Source organism: Nelusetta ayraudi, unplaced genomic scaffold (assembly GCF_046127955.1).
Source record: "Nelusetta ayraudi isolate G7.1 ecotype Tasmania unplaced genomic scaffold, CSIRO-AGI_Nayr_v1 ptg000229l, whole genome shotgun sequence".
Taxonomy (NCBI): domain Eukaryota; kingdom Metazoa; phylum Chordata; class Actinopteri; order Tetraodontiformes; family Monacanthidae; genus Nelusetta; species Nelusetta ayraudi.
In genome coordinates this window covers 161,807-173,038 of record NW_027466278.1, presented here as the reverse complement: position 1 = coordinate 173,038, position 11,232 = coordinate 161,807, and the positions used below count along the sequence as shown (strand labels likewise).

Below are 11,232 nucleotides of genomic sequence, written 5' to 3'. Positions count from 1 at the left end.
GGGAGGGGCCGGGGGGGGGGCAGCTGTCGTTTAACCCTTCACAATGAGAAGAAAAGCACTTTGATTAATTTCCCCCTGATGAATTCTCCAGAGGTCCGGCCCCATGACGACAGACACGCTTAGATGACGACAATTCCTAACATTTCATTTGGATGGAAAATTCCGACAAGAATTTAACTCAACTTCAGAAATTCATCCAAAAAAAAAGATACAAAACCCCACAGAAATTCCCAAGAGAATGGAAGGGGGCGTTGCTGCAGGTTTCAGCTGGCAGCAGCCTGCAGTCAGAACCTCTGAGCCTGGGGATTAAAAAAAAACAAAACAGAAACAAACATTTCGGGATAATTTTCCCTCTGTTTTGTGAAAAACAAAACCAAAAAAAAAAAAAAAAAAATCCCCCCGAGCCGACGGCGGGGAAACATCCATCACAGAGCAGCAGCAGCTTCCAGCGTGATAATGGAAGTCATCATACGGTGGGCAGCTTCTAATGGGAAAACTAGTGGTGCGTTCAAGGACGTCCTGACGAGTGACGCTGATGAGTCCCAAAAGTCGTTTCAAATCACAAGAGAAGAAAAATGGATGCAAAAAAAAAATACACAAACTACACAAAACTACACAAAAGCAGCAGAAAAATAATTTCACAACAGTTGACACAACAAACGTGTGTGTGTGTGTGTGTGTGTGTCTTGTCCGGACCTGCCCCAGTGGCGGGCTGCAGTGTTGTGTGTGTGCATGTGTGGTGGGAATGCTGCTCTCTGCTCTCGTCCTATTGGCCGACGGCCGGCTGGAGGTGTGTTGATGGTTCAGGAGGTTCTCAGGCTCACGAGATGTTAGTGTGTGTGTGTGTGTGTGTGTGTGTGTGTGTGTGTGTGTGCGGCTGATAAGAGCCTATGGGAGGATTATGGTAATGACAGGTCTACTCTGGGTCCCGTCACGGCGAGGTGGGCGGAGCCTGGACACTTATCTCCGCCTGCCAGTGGCCAGTCGCCGCCGTCAGCGGCACCTTGATTCACGGATGCGGCAGATGAGGATTGTTATCGCCCGGAGCAGCCGCCACAGGACGGGACGGGTCGGCGGCGGCGAGCGGCGAGCCGGCGTGAATGTTTTGGGAAATTAGCCGCGATTGGCCAGATTTGACTCAACGGAGAGGCGGAGCTAAACAGCCAATAGGAGAAAAGAAACTCTGACCGCTTCATCGGACAAGAGGCGGAAAAAAAATCGGAGGACGGAAAACCTGAAACTGCTGCAGGAGCTGGAGGAGGAGCTGCTGCTGCTGCTGCTGCTGCTGCTGCAGCTGCGGCTGCTGCAGCTGCGGCTGCGGCTCCTGCTGTCACTACTGACACGACTGGAGCTGCGGCACCTGCACCTGCAGCAGCAGCAGCAGCAGCAGCAGCTGCAGGTGCTGCAGTGGTCCTGACCTTCAGGTGAGGAACCAGAGAACGTCACCTCTGCACCAGCAGTCCAGCCGAGCTCCCCGCCGCAGCACTTCCTGTGGGGGGGGGGCTGGGTGGTGGACGCCATCACCGCCGCCGCCGCTGTCAACGCGGCGTCACCGAGTGTCAAGGACCAGGACGCGTCAGCTGCAGTTTTACCTGCCATCACTGAGCGCGCTCAGTGCGGACTCTCTCTCTTCTCCTCTCGCTCGCCCACCATGCTCTCCACCGCCCTGCAGGTCCTGGCCTTCGCCCTGGCCCTGCTGGGGGCGCTGGGCGGCGCCGTGGCCACGCTGCTGCCCAACTGGGCCGTCAGCGCCGAGTCCTGGTCGGGCTCCATGAGCCCGGTGCAGCAGATGCAGGGCCTGTGGCTGGACTGCGTGTGGTTCAGCTCGGGGGTCTTCAGCTGTGCCGCCAAGACCTCGGCGCTGTCGCTGCCGGCCCACCTGCAGGCCACCCGGGCCGCCATGGTGCTGTCCTGCCTGGTGGCGGCGCTGGGCCTGTGCCTGGCCGCCCTGGGCCTCAAGTGCACCCGCTGGGGGGGCGGGCGGCGGGCCAAGGGCCACACGGCGGTGGCGGCGGGCGGCTGCTTCGTCCTGGCCGGCCTGCTGTGCCTGGCGCCGGCGTCCTGGTTCGCCAGCGAGGTGGTCGGCGCCTTCCTGGCCTCGGACCTGCCGGCCAGCAGCAAGTACCAGCCGGGGGGGGCGCTGTGCGTCACCTTCGTCTCCGCCGGCTTCCTCCTGGCTGGGGGAGTCATCTTCTGCATGTCCTGTCCCGGCGGGGGCCCCAGGTCCGAGCTGCCGGGCGGCGGCGGTGGCGGGTGCTTCCCGGGCCGCCAGGATGCCGTCCCCGCCTACCAGCACCAGGGACCAGGACAGGAGCTGCAGATGGAGCGGCCCAAACACCGACGGAACAAGTCGGTCCGGTTGCAGACGGATCAGGACTGTGTCTGTGAACGAGGTCGGGACCGGGATCAGGATCGAGATCGGGACAGGGACAAGGACTGTGACTGTGACTGTGCCCGGGTGCGGGATCGGGATCGGGATCGAGATCAGAAACGGGACTGTGTCTGTGACCGGGTCCAGAATCGGGACCGGGCCCAGGACTGTAGCTGTGACCGGGACCAGGACCACGCGTCTCCCTCCAAACACCGGTCCAAAGACCTCAAGGGCAGCTACGTTCTGCAGGAGTACGTCTGATCCTGAGGGCCTGTGGGAGCAGCTCCGAGCTGAGGCCCTGTGGTCTGTGCGCGGAGCTCCGAGCTGGGGCCCCAGGGAAACATGAGGACAATGAGACACTGTTGAAAGCAGGAGATCTGCCAGAACAGCAGGACCTGAGCAGGACCTGAGCAGGAGATCTTCAGGGAGTCTCGCTGCACGCTGACTTCCTCTGCTGACTTCCTCTGCTGACTTCCTCTGCAGAAAAGAATCAAAAACAATCTGCATCAAAACCATGCCGACAGAAAAAGAATCTGATTGTGGAGGTTTTCAAAACTCTTCGTCATCGTCGACCAAAGATTCGACATCGAATGTCGTTGCACCAAAGGAGATTTGGAATCGAGCGAGAGTGAAACTCTTCAGCGATTCACTCGTCTCACTTTTCCTCCTACTCGGCCGTTGAATTCTTTTCTTTTCCTTCTGATTCCTTCTGGGCCAGCTGCTGGATTTGAATATTTGCTGATTTGCAACATTTTTCTGTGGAATTCTGGTTTAGTTTGATTATTTGCTGCAATGAAAAGCGAATTGTTAGAAAACTGATTATTATTATTATTATTATTATTATTATTATTATTATCATTATTATTATTATTGTTATTTTTATTATTGTTATTTTTATTATTATTGTTATCATTATTATTATTATTATTTGAGTAACATCAGTCCAACAGACAAAAGAAGACTTCTGTCATTTCAAATTGTTGTAAATCTGTGTCGAGATTAAAGGGCAGCGAGACGCCAGTGTGAGTCTGTCGTTGCTCTGGTTGTGTGTCTGCATCAACATAACGACGACAACACCACCGAGACAGCAGCAGCAGCGGGGGAGGGTGTGTGTGTGTGTGTGTGTGTGTGTGTCTGGGTTGGGGGGGGGGGGGGTAGACCGCAGTGAACACGGAGTTAATGATGCTCTCAGCTTTCCCATCATCCTCTGCCACGCTCTGGTGCCCGTGGCCACGCCCCCTCCGGCTGACCGGCAGCCGGCTGTCAATCAAAGCTGCCGATGCCGGAGGAGAGACGGCAGGGAAAGAACGCTGAGGCAGACACACACACACACACACACACACACACACACACACACATACTACAAACATACTGGAAACAGCATCAGCTGCAGCCAATCAGGGGCCTTCAGGGACATGAAGGGATCTTCTGGGAGCTTCATGGATCTTGAGGGGCCTTCAGGGACAGTTTTCCCAAAAACACTCCACTTTCTTTCCAGTTGAAGCAGGAAGGGTCCAGCAGTGTTGTTCCCAGGTGGTTCTGTCAGTGACTGATGAACACAGAGGGAATCCAGGAGGCTCGACTGGTGGACAGGCCGCTGTGGTCAGGACGTGATGAACACCGACTCAGACTCACAGGGACCTGAATGATCCACAGGCTAAATTGCTTGGTCGCAGCAGCTCAGTTGCAAGCATGAAAGTGAAAGCTAGACCCCCCCCCCCCCCCCGCTGACAGGAAGGAAGTGAGCGACCGCGATGAGGCTCAAGTCTTAAACTTCTGTGGAGAGGCTTTCAGCGCAGCTCCTGAAGACAAACTGGACTTTGGCCAGCTGGACCTTCACCATGGGAGGGAACAAGACTAAACCTGAGCCACGTAAGTTTGCAAGTTTGCCGAGAGCGAAGACTTCCGCTCCAGTTCGAGGTTTCTCTCTTCAGGGTTTTGCAACTCAACCGCTGCTGTTCTTCTGAAGCTGCTTTCTTGTGAACTTTGTCTCTAACATGTGGACGTGTCTTCAGTCCTCAGCAAACCGTGGAGGGAAATAAACTGGACGTGAGTGTCTGCACACGGTTGATGGTTGGTGTTTTTTAAGGAGCTGTGGGAGGTTTAGAGTTAAAATGCAAACTGAGATGTTGTTTTTTCTTCTGAGCAGGAACACAAAGGAACCTCTGCAGTACGTCAAGAACTACAAGTCTCCAGTTGAAGGCCAGAAGATCAGGGTTCTTCTTTATGGACCAGTTGGAGCTGGAAAGTCCAGTTTTGTCAACAGCATCCAAAGTGTCCTTCTGGGCAGGATGTACTACCAGGCCCTGGTGGACAGCGACATGACGGGGATAAGTTTCACCAAGAAGGTAAAAACAGTTCTGATCATCATCAATCTTCCAACATCTCAACATTACCGATAGTTCCTCCTGCATCTGGAGAAAATGTGAACCTGCCTGGCCGCAGGTGATCAGATCCAGGACAGAGTGAGAGAGCAGCTGCTCAGCTGCCTGTGACGCAGTTAGAATGGAGTGTTCGCCCTCTAGTGGCCAGACCAAGGAAGCTGCCTAAACTAGTTTTCTGTCTCAGTCTGGAGCACAGGGGCATTGCCACAGTATCACTTGGGGTCGAGGGGATGTATTTCTGTTTCTTTGTATTTCAGAAAAAACAATTGTAGGCTTGTTTTGATAACTAATCTGTAGTTAACATTTTTGCACAGTTTGCAGGCTATCAGCTCCGGAAGGACCAGGACTCCGACTGTCCCTTGGTCTTCTATGACATAATGGGTCTGGAGGGGTCAGAAGGGGTTCTGGTGGAGGACGTCAGGCTGGTGCTGGATGGACGTGTGAAGGACGGCTATGAGGTAGAGCAGCTGCAGACCTCCTGACTCTCCTGTGTGGTTCCACCTGCTGAACTCTGTCTTCTGTCCTCCAGTTCAACCCTGACAGTGAGCTGTCAGAGGACAACAGACAGTTCTACAACAAGTCTCCCACCGCCAGTGACAAAGTGAATGTGCTGGTTTGTGTCGTTCCTGCCGACAGAGGACCAGAAATAGCAAAGCAAGAAACTCTGCTCAAGATTCAGGACATCAGGAAGGAAGCCAGTAGTCGTGGTGAGTCACTTCCTGTTGAGGGCGGAGCCTAATAGTTTCAGAATGAAGAGTTGCTCTAGCAGCAGCATGGCAGGTTCCTGGAGAACCTTCTGCTGGGTGTGACCTTTAACCCCTCTTGACCTCCGCAGGTATCCCACAGATGGTTGTCCTGACCAGAATTGACAGACTTTGCCCAGACAACCAGGAGGACCTGAGGAATGTCTACAGACTGAAGTCAATGAAGCAAAAGGTACTGCTGAAAACAGCAACTGACTTCCTGTTAGAGAATAAGTGGACAATGAGACAGTTTACAGTAATGGATCTTTTCCATCGGTACCCACATGACTCAGCTTGACTTATTAGGGGTGTGTTTCCATTGCAACTGGGTACCACGGGTACCACTTCAGTGTGGGTGGAGTCACCATATTAGGGCGGGTCAAAAGTCCTTTGACATTTGTTGCGCTGTCTGTATCCACAGACTCATAGAGCCAGGGAGTGGAAGAAATTCATCCTGGTTACCTCAAGGCTCTGAATGTTGTTGGGTATCCTAGTTGACACATCTTTACAACACTGGAGTGGCAGCCAGATGGAGGCCCCGGGACCCCGGACATATTGGAGAGACTATGTCTACTGGTTTGTCCTGGGAACACCTTTTGGTACCCCGGAAAAGCCAATGGAAGTGGCTGAGGACAGGGTGGTCTTGGCTTCTCTGGACAGTGGCCCCGTTACTCGGACTTTGGATAAGTGGTTGAGAACAAGGTACAAATTATTGACGATGACTTTTGACAATACACGTTAGTAGGACTCAGAAGACTTTGGTTAATACTGTTGACAAAATAGAAAATGAAACCATGGTAGGACACGGAGGGTATAACAAATACCTAGGGAGTTTCGGCCCACTTTGCTATGACAATTTGAGATGGCATCCAATTGCAATGGAAGCACACCTGTACCGAGTCGACTCAAGCCGAGGAGGCACTCGTGGAGAAGTGCTATTAGTACAAGCAACTCTGAACTTGGACTCTGTGTTTGGATCAGATGGAACAATTCAGTGCCAACGTGGGGATTCCCTTGAACTGCATCTTCCCGGTGAAGAACTACCACCAGGAGATCGACATGGACAAGCAGATGGACTCGCTGGTCCTCAGCGCTCTGAGGAACATCATCAATGCTGGAGGAGACCACTGCAAGTTGAACAGCAGTCGGCCTAAATGACTTTTAGTCTAAAGAGCAAACTGCTGCTTCTCCAGCAGCCTCCCTCGTTACCTTTCGTTATTTCTTTCAGAGGAAAATCATTTTCTGATGGCGTCCAAGTCTTTCTCCACCTTTATATCTTCACCAATGCAGGATGATCATCAAAGCTCGTCCCATTTTTGGTGGTTTAACTATCTCTCCTCCTATCTTCTGTTTGGCGCTCACAGCTTCATTATCATGTCTTTAAAACTATGCACAATTTGATAGACTGACAAGCTTCTTTAAAAAAAAAGTCCCTTCAGAGCTTCAAGTTGCAGCTAAAACAAAATAAAGCGGTTTCAAATCCTCAGCTCTTCCTCCAGTTTATCCATCCCGAGTCTCCACTTCTGTGGAGATGTTCAATTGTCTCAACCATCTCTGCCCTGGATATTAGATGCTTTTCAACCTGGCACCCAAGGTCTCTTTTCTGATCAGACCACGAGGATTGAGGAAGCGCTCCAAGTGTTCCTTCCACCGCTGGACCATATCCTTTGTAGAGCTTAACGACGTTGCAACTCTCTTCACCTGAGTATACAGCACATACGACCCAAGGTCTGATGTGATGATCATAACTCAAGCCAAGTCAGAAGTCGAGACCTTGAACCTTGGCAGTTGCAGTTCAAGTTCACTGGTGTACTGGCTCCTGCTGGGGGGTGGTTTTAGCGATGGACAAACTTTGTCGTGCACAGAAGTCCAATAATTGAACACTGCTTGGGTTCAGGCTGTTCCTCCCAATCTTAACCCTCCAGGTCATGCTGCCCATGTGGGTGTTTAAGTCCCCGATCAGGACTATGGAGTCCTCAGTCGGAGGACCATCCAGCGTCCGTCCCAGGCACTCCAAAATAGGATGGTACTTTGAACTGCCGTTAGGTGCATATGCACTAACAGCAGTCAGGATCCAGTCCCTAACCCAGAGGTGCAGGGATGCAACCATTTAGTTCACCCATGAGAACCCCAACCCGGAGACAGTGAGCCGTGGAGCTGTCAAGAAGCCCACACCTTCCCTCTGCCTCTCCACGCATCTTCCTCCAGCTCCAGCTCCCTACCTGCCAACAGCCGTGATGTTACAAGTCGCAGAAGCAAGTTTCCACAACCAGGGGTAAAGGCTGCCAAGACCCCCGCCTTGGCTCACCAATCCACAATGCACTGGACCCGTACAGTTCCTCCTCCTGTTGCTGAAGCTACAGGGAGACAGACCCAGGTCTGGGGTCTGTTTGTTGCATTGTTATACTACTCCCTCCCTGGGTATGTTTTTCTTATGAAGATGTTGGTGCCAGGATAAAGAACAGCAAGCCAGAGATGTAACAATGTCAACATTTTACATCACAGTTATTGTTATCAAAATTATCACAATTATCATTATTACTTTATTGTTGAAATGTGCTAAAGATTCTTTAAAAAAAAAAATGCACACTGACATAATTTAACCAAATTTTATTTTGAAAACACAAAAGAGCAAGCAATTTATTTATTTTTTTATTTTTTAAACACGGAACGCTGTATTCTGTTTGGAGTTCAGGTAAACATGCAGTCAGGTAAAGCAACTTTAAGGACCACTGGCTGGAGTGAGGGATACGATTGGGTGCAGGTTAAAGTGAGGGGAACACATATCGACAGGTTAACAGAGTTCGACATAACACCGGCATCCGGAGCTACGACGGGGTTTATAACTTTGGCAATAAATTGATATCAGCGACCGCACCGAAACACAAGAAAATATTTTGCTGCTGTGTGTGCCGTGTGCAGAGACCTGCAGACGCGACTTGCTAATCGCACCAATAATGTGTTCTAATTTTACAGGAGTAATGTTCTGCAACACTTGAAACTTCAGTTTACTTCATTGACGACCAGTTTCTCCTCAGCGTCCTTGTAACAGCCTAAATACGCCCGAAAACACCTCGCCCCGTTCCTTCCGCCAAGTTTACAACCAAAGATTTTATAGATTGTATCCTGTGCATGCGCGCCTGTGTCTGGGGGACCGCTGCTGCTTTTCTGAGGATTGAGCAGTAAGTTTTCAAACCGCTGTAATCGAACACAGTTTTTAATGATAATTCAAATTTGAAATGTCTTAACAAAACGTTGAACTTTTTTTTTTCTTCATTTCTTTACCGTTAATCGTCACATCCCGACTGACAACTGAACTTTGTTCTTTGTTATGTTACTAGCGAATATGTTTCTTTTGTCTGTGATGACCAATGAATGAACGGGGTGTGAAACAGGTCTGACTGGTGGACAATAGTGATCAAAACATGATAAACATGGAAATGACAGTAATTCCTTTCAGTGTTTGACTGCAGTATCTCAAACTTGAAACTCAGTCTGCCTCGTCCGGCGATATTTTCAACTTCACTCCTGACATTCAACTGGACGTTACACAGGTTGACCTTCACCATGGGACTAAAGAAGTCTAAACCTGATCCCTGTAAGTTTCCAGGGAACATCTTCCATTGAGGTTTTCATGACCAGTTTTGTGTGAATGTGCTTTCATATCTGGAGCTCGGTGCTGTGGTGATAACTGAACTGGAAGGAAGACGACATTGTTGACATGTTGTCCTGAAGCTGCTTTCTTGTGAACTTTGTCTCTAACATGTGGACGTGTCTTCAGTGCTCAGCAAACCATGGAGGAAAATAAACTGGACGTGAGTGTCAGCACACCTGGTTTTGTCTTAAACTCTGGGGGTTTAGAGTTAAAGTGCAAAGTGAGGTTTTGCTGTGCCTGTTTTCTTCTGAGCAGGAACTCAGAGGAACCTCTGCAGTACGTCAAGAACTACAAGAATCCAGTTGAAGGCCAGAAGATCAGGATTCTTCTTTATGGACCAGCTGGAGTGGGAAAGTCCAGTTTTGTCAACAGCATCCAAAGTATCCTTCTGGGCAGGATGTTCAACATGGCCCTGGTGGACAGCATCATGGGGAGAGGTTTCACCAAGAAGGTAAAAACAGTTCTGATCATCATCAATCTTCCAACATCTCAGCATTACTGATAGTTCCTCCTGCATCTGGAGAAAATGTGAACCTGCCTGGCCGCAGGTGATCAGATCCAGGACAGAGTGAGAGAGCAGCTGCTCAGCTGCCTGTGACGCAGTTAGAATGGAATGTTCGCCCTCTAGTGGCCAGACAAAGGAAGCTGCCTAACCTGGTTCTCCTTCATCTCAGTCTGGATCAGCAGACTAACTGGCCCAGAGGAACCACTGAGTCAGAGTTCAACTTCTCTCTCTCCCTCTGTGCAGTTTGCAGGCTACCAGGTCCTGAAAGATGAAGTCTCCCACTGTCCCTTGGTCTTCTATGACATGATGGGTCTGGAGGAGGATGAAGGGGTTCTGGTGGAGGACGTCAGGCTGGTGCTGGATGGACGTGTGAAGGACGGCTATGAGGTAGAGCAGCTGCAGACCTCCTGACTCTCCTGTGTGGTTCCACCTGCTGAACTCTGTCTTCTGCCCTCCAGTTCAACCCTGACAGTGAGCTGTCAGAGGACAATGAGTTCTACAACAAGTCTCCCACCTTCAGTGACAAAGTGCACGTGCTGGTTTGTGTCGTTCCTGCCGATAAAGGACCGACCATAGTCAAGGAAAAAACTCTGGGCAAGATTAAGGGCATCAGGAGGGTAGCCAGTAGTCGTGGTGAGTCGCTTCCTGTTGAGGGCGGAGCCTCATAGTCAGTTTCAGAATGAAGAGTAGCCCCAGCAGCAGCATGGCAGGAACTTTCCTGGAGAACCTTCTGCTGGGTGTGACCTTTGACCCTTCTTGACCTCCACAGGTATCCCACAGGTGGTCCTGCTGACCAAAATTGATGAACTTTGTCCTGAGATCCAGGAGGACCTGGAGAATGTCTACAGACTCCAGTCAGTGAAGCTGAAGGTACTGCTGAAAACCAGCACTGACTTCCTGTTAGACAGGAAGTGGACAGTGGGACCGTTGACGCTAAATAACTGAGACCTTGTGTGTGTTTGGATCAGTTGGAGCAGTTCCAGGCTGACCTGGGGATTCCTATGAACTGCATCTTCCCAGTCAAGAACTACATTGAGGAGATCGACCTGGACAACAAGGTGGACTCCCTGCTCCTCAGTGCTGTGAGGAACATCATCACTGCTGGAGGAGACTACTACAGGCGACAGAAGCAGTCCACCTAAACAGCTTCCTTTCTGATTATCTCCAGTCTTCAGGAGGAGTCAAATCCAATCCAAGTCTCCACCACCACTGCATGATCATCAATTATCATTATTATCCAACTTTTGCTTCTTTAGCTTGTTTTCCAGTGTATCCCCACACGCTTTGATGGTGGCAGCAGGTGGAGGAAGCTCCAGCAGCTCCAGGTCCATTTACAGCTCCACTGGTTCCAGCTACTGTCAGCTTTGGTTGTTAACTTGCTGACAAGTGGTCCACTTTTATTAACACAAGGGGGCGGAGTTTCAAAAACGGATTAATCATAGAATTTGTTGTATCAAAACTGTTGGTTCATACTTAATAAAAGCTTCAGGTCAGTAAATCTTTTACTGGTGCGTGTGTATGTATGGGGGTGGGGGGGGGAGCGGTTTCAGTCAAGTAAAACGCCTTAAAGGTCC

At 50.5% G+C, this 11,232-nt stretch overlaps 2 protein-coding genes across 7 annotated transcripts; both read left to right on the top strand.

Annotated features, from left to right (window-relative positions):
- Nucleotides 1-260: 260 nt before the first annotated feature.
- Nucleotides 261-2,772, top strand: LOC142882020 (claudin-20-like). The gene has a single exon (XM_076016466.1). The coding sequence runs from the start codon at nucleotides 1,652-1,654 to the stop codon at nucleotides 2,630-2,632; it is 981 nt and encodes a 326-aa protein (XP_075872581.1). The 5' UTR covers nucleotides 261-1,651; the 3' UTR covers nucleotides 2,633-2,772.
- Nucleotides 2,773-3,749: 977 nt separating this feature from the next.
- Nucleotides 3,750-11,156, top strand: LOC142882030 (interferon-induced protein 44-like). Of its 6 annotated transcripts, none has more exons than XM_076016487.1 (7): nucleotides 3,750-4,243; nucleotides 4,387-4,420; nucleotides 4,521-4,719; nucleotides 5,070-5,213; nucleotides 5,285-5,462; nucleotides 5,591-5,691; nucleotides 6,480-6,984. In XM_076016487.1, the coding sequence occupies exons 1-7, from the start codon at nucleotides 4,213-4,215 to the stop codon at nucleotides 6,654-6,656; spliced, it is 864 nt and encodes a 287-aa protein (XP_075872602.1). In that variant the 5' UTR covers nucleotides 3,750-4,212; the 3' UTR covers nucleotides 6,657-6,984. The 6 variants fall into 6 exon arrangements, with proteins under 6 accessions (XP_075872602.1, XP_075872607.1, XP_075872606.1 ...); XM_076016492.1 differs by having other exon boundaries at nucleotides 3,755-4,243; nucleotides 5,591-5,675; nucleotides 6,480-6,628; XM_076016491.1 differs by lacking the exon at nucleotides 6,480-6,984 and adding an exon at nucleotides 10,627-10,722 and having other exon boundaries at nucleotides 3,758-4,243; nucleotides 5,591-5,675.
- The last annotated feature ends 76 nt before the right edge of the window (nucleotides 11,157-11,232 follow it).